The sequence below is a fragment of the Ovis canadensis genome, chromosome X (assembly GCF_042477335.2).
Source record: "Ovis canadensis isolate MfBH-ARS-UI-01 breed Bighorn chromosome X, ARS-UI_OviCan_v2, whole genome shotgun sequence".
Lineage (NCBI taxonomy): Eukaryota > Metazoa > Chordata > Mammalia > Artiodactyla > Bovidae > Ovis > Ovis canadensis.
The window spans coordinates 1488140-1505001 of NC_091727.1; the positions used below are offsets into that span (position 1 = coordinate 1488140).

A 16862-nucleotide genomic window follows, 5' to 3' on the forward strand; every position below is an offset into this window, starting at 1 on the left:
CACGTGAGACTCTCTGAGACCCCAAGGACTGCAGCTCGCCAGGCTTCCCTGTCCATCACCATCTCCCGGAGTTTACTCAAACTCATGTCCATCGAGTCGGCGATGCCATCCAGCCATCTCCTCCTCTTTCATCCTCTTCTCCACCTGCCGTCAACCTTTCCCAGCATCAGGGCCTTTTCAGTGGGTTGCTGTAAAAAAAGACAAAACAGGCTCCTTCGCACTTTGGAGCATAACCGTCCAGTTATAAGAAAAATAACCGTTTTGCAAACTTCATTGTTTATTTGCTTCTTTTCTAGGCAACAGTAAGACGCCATGAAACAGCCGTTCTGTGGCTGGTAAGCAGGAAACCTTATAAACCTTTGTTATTGTCTGTCTCTAGAGACAAAGGTGCTTTGTCCAAGTCTTCCTCAATCCTGAGGATGTTTCGTCTGTTTATATGTGATAAGCGCACAGGGGAGAGTGGTGGGTGCTGTAGGGGTTGGTGGAGTCAAATAGAAGGGTTTTCTAAGGGGCTTGCCTGGTGGCTCAATCGGTAAAATAACCACCTGCCAATGCAAGAGATGAGGGCTTGATCCCTGGAGAGGGAAATGGCAACCCACCCCAGCATTAAAATTAAGTCCCTCAGTCGTGTCCGACTCTCTGCAACCCCATGGACTGTAGCCCACCAGGCTCCTCTGTCCGTGGGATTCTCCAGGCAAGAATACTGGACTGGGTTGCCATTTCCTTCTCTAGGGGAGCTTCCCGACCCAGGGGTTGAACCCATGTCTCCTGCATTGCAGGCAGACGCTTTACCGTCTGAGCCATCAGGGAAGCTCCGGTATTCTTGCCTGAGAAATCCCATGGACAGAGGAGCCTGGTGCGCTACACTCCATGGGGGTTGCAAAGAGTTGGACTCGACTTAGCAACTAAACCATCACCACCGTCATGCTAGCTTAGTAGGAATGACAGCATGTTTAGGAATTCACAGAGTAAACTCACAGAGCAAGGCCTTTTAGAGACGGGAGCAGCGCAGCAGTGAATGTCGTGGACTATGCTTAAGGATTTTTAAGGAGGGTCGTCTGTGGCCCGGGGCTTCCCAGGTGGAATCCGCCTGCCAGTGCAGGAGATGTAAGAGACACAAGTTCGATCCCTGGGTCGGGAAGATTCCCCTGGAGGAGGAAATGGCAACCCGGTCCAGCATTATTGCCTGGAGAATCCCACGGACAGACGAGCCTGGCGGGGCTACAGTCCACGGGGTCGCAAAGAGTTGGCCACAGCTGAGCTTCTAACACATGGATGAGTCCACAGTCCAAAATTTAGTAGCATGTATAGATACGTTCAATTTCATTTTTCAGACGTTAAAAGAATTCCCAGCATTTATTGTTGTTTTTGGCAGCCGAGCTCCCCCACCCGAATTGTTTTGCAGACATGTTTTCCTGACGAAGGAAAAGGAAGAGTCATGTTCTGTGCACACATGCAGTTCCCTCTGAAAATCCAGTTTTTCATCATTTCTTCCCGGGCTCAGAGCCAAGAAGTTAGTACAGTCTCTGCTTTCCCATCTGTGTGGCTGCGAGCAAAGTTATGAAGTTATAAAGTCTATTAAAACCGAACAGTTGAGCAGGAAAGAAAATCAAGCCTGATGAGCTGGCTCTTAACCTCTGACTTTCCATTTTGCTTATACTAAGAAATTAAATTGTTAGGCTTTTTTCTGAAACCTCTGTCCTTATTTCAAAGGCCTCCTGTGACGATCACAGTTGAAAAATTATGAGGAATTTAATGTCACAATGCATTTAGAATTGATTTGTAAACTATAAGACCTTAGGGCTTCCCAGGTGGCCCTAAAGAATCTCCCTGACAATGCAGAAGATCCGTGAGACTCGGGTTCGATCCCTGGGTTGGGAAGATCCCCTGGAGGAGGGCATTGCAACCCACTCCAGTGTTCTTGCCTGGAGAATCCCATGGACAGAGGAATCTGGTGGGCTACAGTCCATGGGGTCGCGAGTGCGCGCGCACACACACACACACACACACACACACAGATCTGTATGTATGAATCTATATGATTAATATAAATCATAGCCTCAAATGTTTTTGTGTGGTTTCTGAGTAAAGCAGCTCCAGGGACACTGTAGAAATACATTATTTCCTATTTAGCTTTTGATCACACGGTACAGCTTGCAGGGTCTCAGTTCCCCAACCAGGGATTAAACCCAGGCCCTGGCAGGGAAAGCCTGGAATCTTAACTGGGAAGTTTCCAGGGAGCTCCCTATGAATTCCTGTTCCGCATGAGGGCTCCACCGTCGTGTCTCACTCTGTGACCGCATGGGCTGTAGCCACGCCCCCCCACCCCAGGATACTCTGTCCATGGGGTTCTCTAGGCAAGAACACTGCAGTGGGTTGCCATTCCCTTCTCTGGGGGATCTTTCTTTTTGACGCAGGGATTGAACCCGGGTCTTCTGCATTGGAGGCAGATTCTTTACCTTCTGAGCCACCAGGGAAGCCAGTCAGAACACTGGAGTGGGTTGCCATTTCCTCCTCCAGGGGGATCTTCCCGACCGAAGGATTGAACCCACATTTCCAGCGTATCCTACGTTGTGGGTGGATTTTCTACCCCTGAGCCACCGGGGAAGCCTCAGTTCCTGTTTTCAGTTACCTGCAAAATTGAACTGATGGTTTCTGGGTGTTTTTTTTTTTTTAATTTATTTACTTTAATTGGAGGCTAATTACTTTACAATATTGTAGTGGTTTTTGCCATACATTGACATGAATCAGCCATGGGTGTACATGTGTTCCCCATCCTGAACCCCCGTCCCACCTCCTTCCCCATCAGTTGCTTCTGGTTGAGCTTTTTTTTTTCTTCTTCTTCTTTCCCCGCCCGCCCCCTTGCAGGCGCTGCTGGCTGTCAGCATCCCTGTGGTGCTTCTGTGGGAGCCTTCAGGGAATGTTCGTCACCAGGAACTCGAGGCCCAACATTGTCCTCTTCATGGCGGATGACCTTGGGATGGGAGACTTATGTTGCTACGGGAATAACTCAGTGAGGTAAAGAAACCATCAGGTAAATCAATAAATGAACACAAAAGGAGAAAAGAAAGAAAGTCCCTGTGGAAGGTAGTGCCCCGCCAGCCACGTCTCTTGTGTTGGAGGAGAATGACCTTCAGGGAGCAGCTTTCCGTCAGAACAGCAGAAGGCTTTGTCTTACCAAAGCTGCAAAACTTCAGGAGAGCGTTTGGCTCCATTCGCAGCTTAGTGTGGGGGCTTCCCGGGTGGCGCTAGGGGTAAACAACCCACCTGCCACTGCAGGAGACGCGGGTTCGATTCCTGGGCGGGGAAGATCCCCTGGACGAGGAAATGGCAACCCACTGCAGTCTTCTTGCCTGGAGAATCCCAAGGATAGAGGAGCCTGGTGGGCTGCAGTCCATGTGGTCGCCCAGAGTCGGACACGACTGAGCGGCGAACACACTTTCGCTTTTCGCCTGGTGACATCTGACGATGAGCTGTGTTGGACTGTCGTCATCTTGCCTGGCGATGCGTGGCTTGGTCCTCTGGTTCCTATCTGTGTCTCACCAGGGATGGAGTAGATCGGTGGATTGATGTGTGAAAAAGCACGTCTTTCAGGTGGACTGGAAACAGAGTCAGGTTGACTTCCCAGACAGGGTGCCCCTGAATCTTGCTCGCTTTGTGGGGCGGAGGGATTCAGAAGCTCGCCTGCCGACTTCTCCGTCTATCCACAGCACGCCGAACATCGACCGGCTGGCCAGGGAGGGCGTGAGGCTCACCCAGCACTTGGCGGCCGCCTCCATGTGTACCCCGAGCAGGGCCGCCTTCCTGACCGGCCGCTACCCCGTCAGATCAGGTGGGGCACGGGAAAGGGACCGCTGCAGCTCTCTCTCTCTCTCTCTTTTTTTTTAAAAGGTGTTTATTTGTTGAGCGTTGGATTGCTCCAGGTCTTTGTGGCAGCAAGCAGGATCCTGAATCTTCCCTGACCAGGGTTCGAACCCGTGACCCTCCCCCAACACCATCCCCCACCCCAATGCCCCCCTCCCCCCATCCCCCGCCCTGCACGGGAAACTTGGAGTCTTAGCCACTGGACCTTCAGAAAGGCCTCCTGCAACTCTTCATGCAAACTTGCCAAGGTCCCTTGGAAGTGCTAAGAATCTAAATTCACACGGGAGTTGTGTTGCTATACCTGGGCATGTGAAAGAGGTGTGTGTCTTGGCTAGGGGCCACCAAGCCTGCTGACCGGTGTGCATATAGTGAGATGGTTTGATCCCCTGGTGGGCAACTTGTAGATGACCTTGAACGTGCCCTTTTCCAGAAATTGGTAGTAAGAGCCTCCCAGGAGGCTCCTTGTGTCTTAAAGCTAGCAGAGATTTTTTTTTTTTTAAATAAAAGTGGGTTTTCATGAAAGGAGATGTGTCCAGTCTTTGGGGATGAGATTGAACATCAGAAAGACCAGTTGAGAAGAAAGTCTGGCGGAGAAAATGGAAAGGAAAATGATGGATTCCTTACGATGAGTTCCTCCTCACCCCATCACAGTTTCAACATGTAGCCTTAAGCAAGTTGAGGGGCATGATCCCAACTTAATTTTTTCTTTTTTTTTTTTTTGCATCATTAGTTTGGAACTGGGGGGCTTCCCTGATGGCTCAGTGGGTAAAGAATCCACCCCGCAGTGCAGGAGACATAGGAGACTCGAGTTCGATCCCTGGGTGGGGAAGATCCCCTGGAGGAGGCAATGACCACTCACTCCCAGGAGTGTTGCCTGCATAGACAGAGGAGCCTGGCTGGCTGCAGTCCGTGGGCTTGCCATAATGAGACCACAGCCCTCACCCGCTGTCTGCTTCTGTGAACACAGGAATGGCGTCCTCCTCCAATATGAATCGTGACGTGGTCTGGCTCGGAGGGTCGGGCGGGCTGCCCCCCAACGAGACGACTTTCGCCAAGCTTCTGCAGCATCGAGGTTACCGCACGGGACTCATAGGTATGGCCTTGACCGTGAAACCGTGGTTTTCTGGGATCCCTTTCCTCGTGGTCATCCTTCCCAGGGAGGCTGGCTGAGTACACAGTAGTTGGCACCTCTTTGAGATGATACACCGTGAGGGGGAAAGGAATTTAAGGGACAATTTTGAGGGCCTTCGGTATTGAGAAACAAGTGTGCCGAGGATCTCCAGAAGGCAGAGTAAGTATGCTGATGGCTCGTTTCTCCTGAAATGGAATACTTTGCAGAAAGGGTGCAACTCCTGTGATAGCAGGGGTAGCAATGTTTAAGGGTGTGCCCTTGAACTTGAGAACCGAAGGCTGGAGTGGTGATCAAATTCAGGCAATGTTTGCTTTGTTGACTTAGGTTGCCTGACATTCTATAACCTCATGGCAGGGAGGTGTGATGAGTGAGACAGGATGACCCCAAGGAACTTTATCCCAAAGAATTCTGGTCTGATGAGTGATTCCTCTAAGATGAGACTCTGTGAGCAAAGAATTAAAGAGACAGGCTGCTTGCTTGCTATGTGTGTGTTAGTCGCTCAGTTGTGTCCAACTCTTTGAGACCCCGTGGACTGTAGCCCGCCAGGCTCCTCTGTCCATGGGATTTTCCAGGCAAGAATACTGGATTGGGTTGCCATTTCCTTTTCCAGGGGATCTTCCCCACCCAGGGATCAAACCTGGGTGTCCTGCCTTGCAGGTGGATACTTTACCGTCTGAGCCCCCAGCGAAGCCTGCTTGCTTGGTATAGCCACTGCTTTTAGCATTCTCAACGTGAATTGCAAGACTATGAAGTCGTCAGAGATGTTCTAAAAAAACAACAACAACAACAAAAAAAGGAATGACTTTGCATCCTTCGTAAACGACAGAGGCAGTTCATTCCTGTAAAATTCTTGGTAGCATGGTGTGAATGGAGTTTTCTAAAGCATCTTTCAGGGAACTCTCCAGGGCACCTTTAAATCTGGGGTTAAATTCACCTCTGCTGTAACCAAGTAATGAGTGAGATGTCGGCTGATCAATAGATCTAGATGGTGAATCTTCTCCCTGTTAATAAAAGCTTCAAGAACCCGCCTGCCAATGCAGGAGACTCGGGTTCGATCCCTCGGTTCGGGAAGATCCCCTGGAGGAGGCAACAGCAGCCCGCTCCAGGATCCTTGCCTGAAGAATCCCCATGGACAGAGAGGAGCCTGGTGGGGCTCCAGTCCACGGGGGTTGCAACGAGTCGGACATCGCTGACCACAGTCCCACGGAACACAGGAAGATGCTACGTCTGCTGTAACTTCTTTTTTTAAAAAAATTAAATTAATTTATTTTAATTGGTAAGAAAATATTAATTTATTTTATTTTACTTAATTACAATACTGTGGTGGTTTTTGCCATACATTGACATGAATCCGCCCTGGGTGTCTGCCATAACTTCCTTATTTTCTTATTATTTATTTTAATTGGGGGCTAATTACAATATTGCAGTGGTTTTTGCCTTACGTTGAGATGAATCCGCCCTGGGTGTCCACGTGTCCGCCGGAACTTTCTGCTGAGGGCGACGCCCCTCGCAGAAAGGGACAGATGCCGTTGTTGCCACGGCAACGTCTCTGCGTCTCCCCGCTCCCAGGAAAGTGGCACCAGGGCCTGAGCTGTGCGTCCCGCGACGACCACTGCTATCACCCGCTCAACCACGGCTTCGACTACTTCTACGGGATGCCGTTCGAGCTCCTGAGCGACTGCCAGGGGTTCCACACTCCCGAGCTGCACCGTCAGCTGAGGGTCCAGCTCTGGGTGTGCACGGTGGTGCTGGGCCTCATCCCCCTGCTCCTGCTCGTCCCCACCTGCGCGCGCTGGTTCCTGGTCCCCTGGCCGGTGATCCTGGCCTTCGCCCTGCTGGCCCTCGTGTTCTTCGTGTCCTGGTTCTCCAGCTACGGCTTTACCCGCCGCTGGAACTGCGTGCTCATGCGGGACCACGAGATCATTCAGCAGCCGGTCAGACTGGAGAGGCTCGCCTCGCTCATGCTCAAGGAGGCGCTGGCCTTCATCGACAGGTAGGCCGTCTCTTTCTGGCTGGATGCCCACCCCCCACCCCCCACCAACCCCTCACCCCAGTCACAGACTTTAGAATTTTTTTTTTTCCCCCAGGGAAGTTGGGTACCGCTTGGTGAAAGGCTCTTTGTGTGTGTGCCTATGTGTGCGATATTTGTGATACAATGAGCTCTCTTTAAGATAAATAAGAGTGTTGTTTCATTTAAAAAAAACAGATGCATTTAAAAAAATGTTTTGATTTATTTGGGGCTGCGCTGGGTTTTCGGTGTTGCTAAGGGTGGGCTTCCCAGGAGGTGCTTAAGCGGTGAAGAACCTGCTGCCAAAGTGAGAGAACCAAGTTCGGTCCCTGGGTTGGGAAGATCCCCTGGAGCAAGGGCATGGCGACCCACTCCAGTATGCTTGCCTGGAGAATCCCACGGACAGACGAGCCTGGTGGGCTACAGTCCATGCGGTCGCAAAGAGTCGGGCACGACCGAGTGAGTAACGCTTCTTTATACCACTGGACCACCAGGGGAACCCAACAGTTAAATGTCCTGCAAAATTTGAACATTGAAAAGGGAAAGAAATATGTTTAGCTCCCTTAGGAAAAAAAAAACAAAACACGCAATTCCTCTATTTTAATCAATACTGTTTTTTCTTCCTATACCCCCTTAGGTATAAGCGTGGACCATTCCTGCTTTTCATATCCTTTCTGCACGTCCACACGCCTCTGGTCACCAAGGAGAAATTCGTCGGGCACAGTAAATTCAGCTTGTATGGCGACAACGTGGAAGAGATGGATTGGATGGTGGGTAGGTGATCACTCTCTGATTTTGAAGCATCTTATTTACAGACTAGAGGAAAATGAGTCTCCATGAATGGCATCAAATAAGGGACAACCCCCTGCATGTTTTGGGAAGTGGACGTGTATTTGTTGTGCTGAATTACATGAAAAGCTGGCTCTAGGTGCAGTGAAGTTTTCTGAGGAAAGAGCATGATTTATGGAATACAGGTTCTCCGATTTAAAGAGAACCGCTTTCCCAAAAAACTCATTCGGGGGACGAATAACGTTGTGCTGTAGAGCTGACTCACTGGACGAGCCCTTGATGCTGAGAATGACTACGTAATGTTTATGTATTACATGTTATATAGTCTCATATCTCCTCCTTATGCTCTGGCATGTCCGACTCTTTGCGACCCCGTGGACTGTAGCCCGCCAGGCTCCTCTGTCCATGGGATTCTCCAGGGAAGAATACTGGAGTGGGTTGCCGTGCTCTGCTCCAGGGGATCTTCCCGACCCAGGGATCGAACCTGAGTCTCCTGCATTGGCAGGTGGATTCTTTAGCACTGAGCCGCCTGGGAAACCCTATATGTAAGATATAACATAGTATATAATACTCGGAATATTAGCAAAATTACATGGCATAATTATATACATATATTTACACATTAATATAAACCATCTATATGGTTTATTGGGGGCTGCCTTGGTGGTTTGGATGGTAAAGAATCCACCTGCAATTCAGGAGACCCAGTCTTGATCCCTGGGTTGGGAAGATCCCCTGGAGAAGGAAATGGCAATCCACTCCAGTATTCTTGCCTGGAAGATCCCACGGGCAGAGGAGCCTGGTGGGCTACACTCCATGGGGTCTCAAAGAGTCAGACACGACTTACGGACTAAACCACCACCACCATACTTATTATATAAATAATACATTACAAATCATCTTCTTATATATATTTGTATTAAATATATGCTTAGCATAAACCATTACATATGTCATATGGTATCATAAATATATAATAAATAATTATACATATATAAAATATCATATGCTGTATTGTATATATGGTATATTATGAATATATATCATATATATGGTCTATTACATATATATGGTATATTATGTATATATATGGTAGATATGCTATATTATATATAATGGTATATTACATATATATGGTATGTATGGTATATTATGTATAATGGTATATTACATATGTATGGTATGTATGGTATATTACATATATATATGATATGTATGATATATTACATATAATGGTATATTACATATATATGGTATATCATTATAATGGTATATTACATATATATGGTATATAATGTATAATGGTATATTAGGTATATATGGTATGTATGGTATACTATGTATATATATGGTATGTATGGTATATTATGTATATATGGTATATCATGTATAATGGTATATTATGTATAGATATGGTATATATGGTATATTACATATATATGGTATATATGGTATATTACATATAATGGTATATTACATATACATGGTACGTCATGTATAATGGTAGATTACGTATATATGGTATGTATGGTATATTATGTATATATATGGTATGTATGATATATTACATATAATGGTATATTACATATATATGGTATATCATGTATAATGGTATATCACATATATATGGTATATAATGTACAATGTTATATTAGGTATATATGGTATGTATGGTGTACTATGTATATATATGGTATGTATGGTATATTACGTATATATGGTATATTACGTATAATGGTATATTACATATACATGGTACGTCATGTATAATGGTAGATTATGTATATATGGTATGTATGGTATACTATGTATAGATATGGTACGTATAGTATATTACGTAATATGGTACATTACACATATATGGTATACATGGTACGTCATGTATAATGGTAGATTACGTATATAAGGCGTATTATAAATAGTGTCTATTGCAGATCTGTATTACACATAGTGTATATATCGTATATATACGAGTGTCTACAATGGTGATTTAGTGCATATTATACAACAGAATGTAGGAGAATGGTCTTAGCGCTACATGTAACCGTGTTGCATGTTTACAATGAACCACACAGCGTTACACACGCAATGCTAGAGACGCACCGGAAGACCCTCGATGTGCAGTGAAACGTGACTGCTTCCGTCTTCCCCCTCCACCAGGAAAGGTCCTAGAGGCCCTGGACCGGGAGCGCCTGGCCAACCACACGCTGGTCTACTTCACCTCGGACAACGGGGGCCGCCTGGAGGCGCAGGACCGCAGCGGGCAGCTGGGCGGCTGGAACGGGCGCTACAAAGGTGCTGCGCGCGGGTGGGGGCTGTCCCCGCGGGGCGCCGAGGCAGGACCCGCCTGGCTTTGTGCCTGAGTGCTCAGTCGCTTCCGTCGTCTCTGACCCTTGGGTCTCTGCATCTCTGCAACGTCCAGTCAGTCCCCCACGCTCCGAAGTCTCTTTGCTTCTAAGAGGTTTAATCTGTGGAGCCTTCCTCTCCTTGTTGACCCCATGCCCGCCAAGGTTCCTCTATCCATGCGATTGTCCAGGGAAGAATATTGCAGTGCATTGCCATTCCCTTCTCCAGGGGATCTTCCTGGCCCAGGGATTGAACCCTGGTCTCCTGCACTGGCAGGTGGATTACTGACCTACTGAGCCACCTGGAAAGCCCTCACCTGGCTTTGCTTTGTCTTAACTCATTTGCAAAGATCGTTGGGGGAGTTTTGTGTGCGTTATACTCGCTTAGGAAGCTAGATGGGGAAAGACTGCATGTTTGGGGACACGCCCAAGAGTCTACGACAAAAAATTTCTTGAGTCATGAAAGATTCCTGAGAGTAAGGGCACAGGACCTCAGTGACTGTCTCAAAGACAGTCTTATTCTTAGCCCATGACGTCAGCACAGCTGACGGCATAATATACAGATTAGGAAAGCGCTTCTTTTCTAATGATCATTACTGGGTTTGTCGCCTATACCCTGGAAGTCCGCAGCTGGAGTTTTCAAGTCTTGAAAGCAAGAACTTGGCCTCGGTGTTCTTTGTATCTCTCTGTGAATATATTTTACTGGTTTGTTGTTGTTCCGTGGCTTTGTCATATCCAACTCTTTGCGAGAAGGATATGGCAACCCACTCCAGTATTCTTGCCTGGAGAATTCCACAGACAGAGGAAACTGGCGGGTTACCGTCCATGGCGTCGAAAAAGAGAGGAATGCTCCGTAGATTAAATATTTTAGAAGGGAAGAGATTTCAGAGCCTGGAGAGTGGACGTTGAAGAGATGCTGAGATTCAGAACTGAACTGGGTTTGGGAACGGAGCCCAAGCGTTTTCTGAATGTTGAGCTTTAAGCCAAGCTTTTTCACTCTCCTCTTTCACTTTCATCATGGGGCTCTTTAGTTCCTCTTTGCTTTCTGCCATAAGGGTGGTGTCATCTGCATATCTGAGGTTATTGATATTTTCTGCCCACTATCTTAATTCCAGCTTGTCACTGGTGTGGCCAGTGGCGATTTTCAGATACACAGAGAATGAGTCCGTGGGGTTGAATGCCCCTTCGGGTTTTTGTCTTTGCTTTCAGGAGGCAGAGGCATGGCTGGATGGGAGGGAGGCATCCGGGTGCCCGGAATTTTCCGGTGGCCAACAGTCCTGGAGGCGGGGAAGGTCATCGACGAACCTACAAGCCTCATGGACATTTTCCCGACGCTGTCTTATATCGGAGGAGGCATTCCGCCACTGGGCAGGTACAAGAGCATGCTTGCCCCTTGTGGAGGGAGATATATTTGGCCGCCAGGCTCCTCTGTCCATGGGGATTCTCTAGACAAGAATACTGGAGTGGGTTGCCGTTTCCTCCTTTAGGGGGATCTTCCTGACCCAGGGATTGAATCTGGGTCTCCCACCTTGCAGGCAGATTCTTTACCATCTGAGTCTCCAGGGAAGCACATAGTTGGCACCTATGCAGATGTATTAGAAAATTGTATGTGTGTGAAGCGTGTTACTGAACCCTCAGTATTCTGCCAGATGACTTCTTTCTCCCCACAGTTCATGGTAGAATCGCTTGTCCATTTTCCTCTCAAAACATGTTCTTACTCTCTCATGCTGCCAAGTCGCTTCAGTCGTGTCCGACTCTGTGCGACCCCATAGACGGCAGCCCACTAGGCTCCCCCGTCCCTGGGATTCTCCAGGCAAGAACACGGGAGTGGGTTGCCATTTCCTTCTCCAATGCATGAAAGTGAAAAGTGAAAGTGAAGTCGCTCAGTTGTGTCCAGCTCCTAGCGACCCCATGGACTGCAGCCCACCAGGCTCCTCCATCCATGGGATTTTCCAGGCAAGAGTACTGGAGTGGGGTGCCATCGCCGTCTCCAACACATGAAAGTGAAAAGTGGAAGTGAAATCGCTCAGTTGTGTCTGACTCCTAGCGAGGAGGAGCCTGGTGGGCTGCAGTCCATGGGATTTTCCAGGCAAGAGTACTGGAGTGGGTTGCCATTGCCTTCTAGGCTCATCTCTGGTGGCCTTCGGGGTGGGAGCTGAGCCTCCTTCATTTTTGTATCCCTCACAGCATCTAAATACTTAGTCACTTGAGTCTTAGTGTCCGACTCTTTGCGACCCCATGGACTGTAGCCCCGCCAGGCTCCTCTGTCCATGGGATGCTCCAGGCAAGAATCCTGGAGTGGGTTGTCATGCCCTTCTCCAGGGGATCTTCTGGACCCAGGGATTGAACCCAGGTCTGCTGCACTGCAGGTGGATTCTTTACCAGCTGAGCCTCCTGGGAGGCCCTGCATTGTATAGACCATTAAATAAATATTTGCTACGTGAATTCCCAAATAAAAGTGGGTACGTGTCCATCTGTATGTGATGAAGTTTGATGCTTTTCTCTATCGGATTTGAAATGAATAAATAAAGTAGGAATAGCAACTCAATGGACGTGAATCTGAGCAAAATCTAGGAGATATTGGGGAACAGAGGCGCCTGGCAGGATGCAGCCCGTGGGGTCGCAAAGAGTGAGACACGCCTGAGTGACTGAACATACCTGTTTATTTGAGGCAGGGTTTCTGTTGAATCAAATGAGTGTTGTTGTTCAGTCGCTCAGTCGTGTCCGACTCTTTGTGACCCCATGGACTGTAGCTCACCAGGCTTCCCTGTCCTTCACCATCTCCCAGAGCTTGCTCAAACTCATGTCTACTGAGTCAGTGATGCCATCCAACCTTCTCATCCTCTGTCATCCCCTTCTCCTCCCGCCTTCACTCTTTCCCAGCATCAGGGTCTTTTCCAGTGAGTTGGCTCTTTGCATCAGGTGGCCAAAGTCTTGGAGCTTCAGTTTCTGCACGCGTCCTTCCAATGAATATTCAGGACTCATCTCCTTTAGGATGGACTGGTTGGATCTCCTTGCAGTCCAAGGGCCTCTCAACAGTCTTCTCCAGCATCACCGTTCAAAAGCGTCAATTCTTGGGCGCTCAGCCTTCTTTATGGTCCAACTCTCAAATCTGTACATGACTCCTAGAAAAACCATAGCTTTGACTGTGAGTGTAAAGCGCTCAACTATCTAATCCATGGGACTCGTGCATGATGTCTGACAAGGGGCCAGAGACATAGCTCCAGCTGCTCACCTCTCCCACTGTCTTAGAAACTATAATACGTTACACTTCATCATCTTTATAAATTGTGGAATGAGTGGAAATGCATGTTGCGTTTTCAACGGGATTTTCCTTGTCCTTGTCCGCTCCTCCCCCCTCCTGCCTCCCCTTCCTACCTCCTCCTCTGCCTTCTGCTCCTTTTTCTTGTTCTTCCAGCTCGCTTCTCTCTTCCTCCTCCTCGTCTGCCGTAAAACGTAAAACGCGAGACTCGACCGCGCCTCCCTCACCGCTCTCTGCGTCTCCGCTTCTCTCCCCAGAGTGATTGACGGCCGGAACCTCATGCCGCTCTTGGAAGGCAGGGTCTCCCGCTCGGAACACGAGTTCCTCTTCCACTACTGCGGGGCCTCTCTGCACACGGCCAGGTGGTATCAGAAGGACTGTGAGTATGAGGGTGGCCGACACGTGTGGACACGGCAAGGACACCTCCTTGTCTCTTTCGTCTCCTGGGGGAGGGCACACCCCTTGTCACGGTTGTTCTAGATCCTGCAGAAAGTGACTTAAAAACAGCGGTTCGTTATGGTAGAAATCACAGTAGGATTTTAGAGGTATGTCTGTGCGGTGTGTGTCCCTAAGCTCTTATGCATAATTTTGACAAAGGGAGGAAGAAGGCCAGGTAGAGACAGAGAGAATGAATTCCCGTAACAGAGGACACGGAGATATTTAGCAACAAGAGCTAACGTCTTTGGTCAAACCCAGACATCAGTCAGGAACTGCCACCTCCTGAGTTCCACTGTCTGGTAAATTCCCGCAAACAGATATTAATGGACAAACGGCATCAATTTCCTCACATCTGTAAAAAAAAAAAAAGAGCTCTTTCGGAGACATTCCAGATTTTTGACTGGATTTGGCGATTCACTGAAAAGGTATCGATGGTCACACGTATGATCCATCCTCCGTGGTGTGATCTGTTCTTTGAGTCAGTGTGGATGAGTCTTCCATGTAAAATAAAAACAAGGAAAAATCTCTTCCTTTTAGACTACGTATCAGTTAGTTCAGTGGTAAAGAAAAAAAAGAAAACACCCTCTGCCCCTGAGGAATAAAAGCCTCCCAAATTTTCCCAGCGAGGGTTAAACAAATAGAATTTGATTCATTTTTTTCTTAATAAGGAATCTAGAAATTGGGAGCAGAGGGCTGATACAGTGCTCAAGGCCATTATCAGGGGCCTCTGGTGGTTTTTTTTTTGTTTTCTGTTCCCATTAAACCACTTCTGTCCTGTCGGCTTCCAGTCTCATATTTCTGACCGAATGGCTGCAAAATGGCTGCTGTCCCTCCAGGCATCACATTTACGCTTCACCCAGGAAGTAGAGAGAAAAGCCAAAAGGGGGTGAAGGATTCAGCCAGGGGATTTAGTCTAATTTGATTCAGAAAGCGTAGCTGTCCCACAAGAGCCTAGCAGAGGACTTCCGTAGAAGTCTGGTTGATCAGAGATTGGGGTGTGGTTATGTTTTCTGTTTGAAACCGACCTCTGGAAATGGACTTGCTAAGCAATGGCATGAAAGACAGAGAGAGAGAGAGAAGAGAAGGGAGGGAATGAGGGAAGAGGGAGGGAGGCAGAGGAATTAGATGACAGACAAATAGGTAGATATATAGATGTATGATAGAATAGACAGTTGGATAAATAGATGATAGAAAAGAAGTCTGAAGGATCATTTGTGTGATGAAAGCAGCCATTCAGGTCGTAACTGTTGTCTCCCAAGGCTCTCAGGGTGAGATAAAAAGTCTTCAAGTTGCCTGTGAAATTGGGCATCGTTCTTACAGTTGAAGAAATACAACGCTGCTGTGTGATGCTGTGCAGAAGATTTTCAGCTGCTAGCAAAAGCGTTTGCTATAAATATATGTAATTTTATTGGAGGGTGATTGCTTTGTAATTTTATGTTAGTTTCTGATTTTACATTAGTTTCTGCTGTACAACAAGTGAATCAACCATATGTTTACATATCTCCCCTCCCTCTTAAGCCTTCCTCTTTCCCTAGGTCATCACAGAGCCCCGAGCTGAGCTCTCTGTGCTATATAGCAGCTTGCCACTAGCTATGGATTTTTAATGAAAGAAAAAAAAATCCTAAAATAATAACAAAGACGGCATCCCAGTGGGGCTCTGTTTTCCAGGTGCAACCGTGTGGAAGGTGCATTTCGTGACGCCCAAGTTCTCCCCGGAGGGAGCAGGCGCCTGCTACGGGAGTGAAGTCTGCCCGTGTTCAGGCGATGTCACCTACCACGACCCTCCCCTGCTCTTCGACATCTCGAGAGACCCTTCCGAGTCGAGACCTCTCAACCCCGACAACGAAGCCTTGTTTGACTCCGTGGTTAAGAAGATCGAAGCGGCCGTAAGACAGCACCGTGGGACCCTCACGCCGGTCCCTCAGCAGCTCTCTGTGTTCAACACCCTTTGGAAACCGTGGCTGCAGCCCTGCTGTGGGACCTTCCCCTTCTGTGGCTGCGACAGGGCGGATGACATCGTATCCGCAGCATGGTGAGCAGAGAGGGGCTGCTTCTTCCCAACCAGCAACCCTCTGTTACCGCAGAGCTCTCAGCTGCCTCATGCATTCCGCTGGGGATCAAACACGATGCCCCGCTGTCATTTTTTCTTTAAAATCCTCAGATTTTAGATCTTTCCTCAAGTCATATCCAGCAGCATGATGAAACAAAAGCGGATCCATATACCCATGAAACTATGCAGCATTCATTTTACCGTTTTTTTTTTTTTTTGTATGATTGTGTCCTTGTTCAAAGAAGAAGGTCAAGAGGACCTTCTGCAGAGTCACAAGAATCTCGGTGATACCTTCCACAAAAAATGAGTAGAAGCAGCCCTTTTGAGGTCACTGTCTTTACTTTCTCTCACGATATTGTTAGAAATGTCTCCATGCAGATTCTAAACCCAGAGACAGTTTTTGCATCCGAGCTTAGACAAATTTGGCAAGTTTCTTGTTCTCCTTTTGCATCAGGAAGACTATGAAAATTCTCAAAATAGGGAGAGAAGACACACAGCTACAGTAACGCTATGATAGTGTGGATATGTGTTTTGAAAACACTTCGCAAAACTTAGAGGAGGCAAGTAGTCTCAGCTCCGTTTCCGCATGAGGAAAGTGATTTTTGTCGTATTTAAGTAATTGCATAAGATTGTATAAATGTTATGGGAAGAGAGTATTTAAGTTATATTTCTTTTCAAATCACACTGCAAATATGATGGCTGCTGCTGCTGCTAAGTCGCTTCAGTCGTGTCCGACTCTGTGTGACCCCATAGACGGCAGCCCAGCAGGCTCCCCCGTCCCTGGGATTTTCCAGGCAAGAACGCTGGAGTGGGTTGCCATTTCCTTCTCCAATGCATGAAAGTGAAAAGTCAAAGTGAAGTCGCTCAGTTGTGTCTGACTCTTAGCGACCCCATGGACTGCAGCCCACCGGGCTCCTCCATCCATGGGATTTTCCAGGCAAGGGTACTGGAGTGGGGTGCCTTTGCCTTCTCCT

The 16862-nt window shown here is 47.8% G+C and overlaps 1 protein-coding gene across 1 annotated transcript in view; it reads left to right on the forward strand.

Annotated features, from left to right (window-relative positions):
• LOC138930897 (arylsulfatase H-like) overlaps positions 1–16862 on the forward strand; it is a 67320-nt gene that overhangs the window by 41896 nt on the left and 8562 nt on the right. The window contains exons 2-11 of the mRNA XM_070291290.1: positions 297–335; positions 2869–3018; positions 3711–3832; positions 4832–4957; positions 6566–6989; positions 7642–7778; positions 9954–10088; positions 11348–11510; positions 13658–13779; positions 15507–15870. Of these exons, the coding sequence (XP_070147391.1) occupies positions 313–335; positions 2869–3018; positions 3711–3832; positions 4832–4957; positions 6566–6989; positions 7642–7778; positions 9954–10088; positions 11348–11510; positions 13658–13779; positions 15507–15870 (1766 nt within the window). The 5' untranslated portion in view covers positions 297–312. The remainder of the gene's footprint in view (positions 1–296; positions 336–2868; positions 3019–3710; positions 3833–4831; positions 4958–6565; positions 6990–7641; positions 7779–9953; positions 10089–11347; positions 11511–13657; positions 13780–15506; positions 15871–16862) is intronic.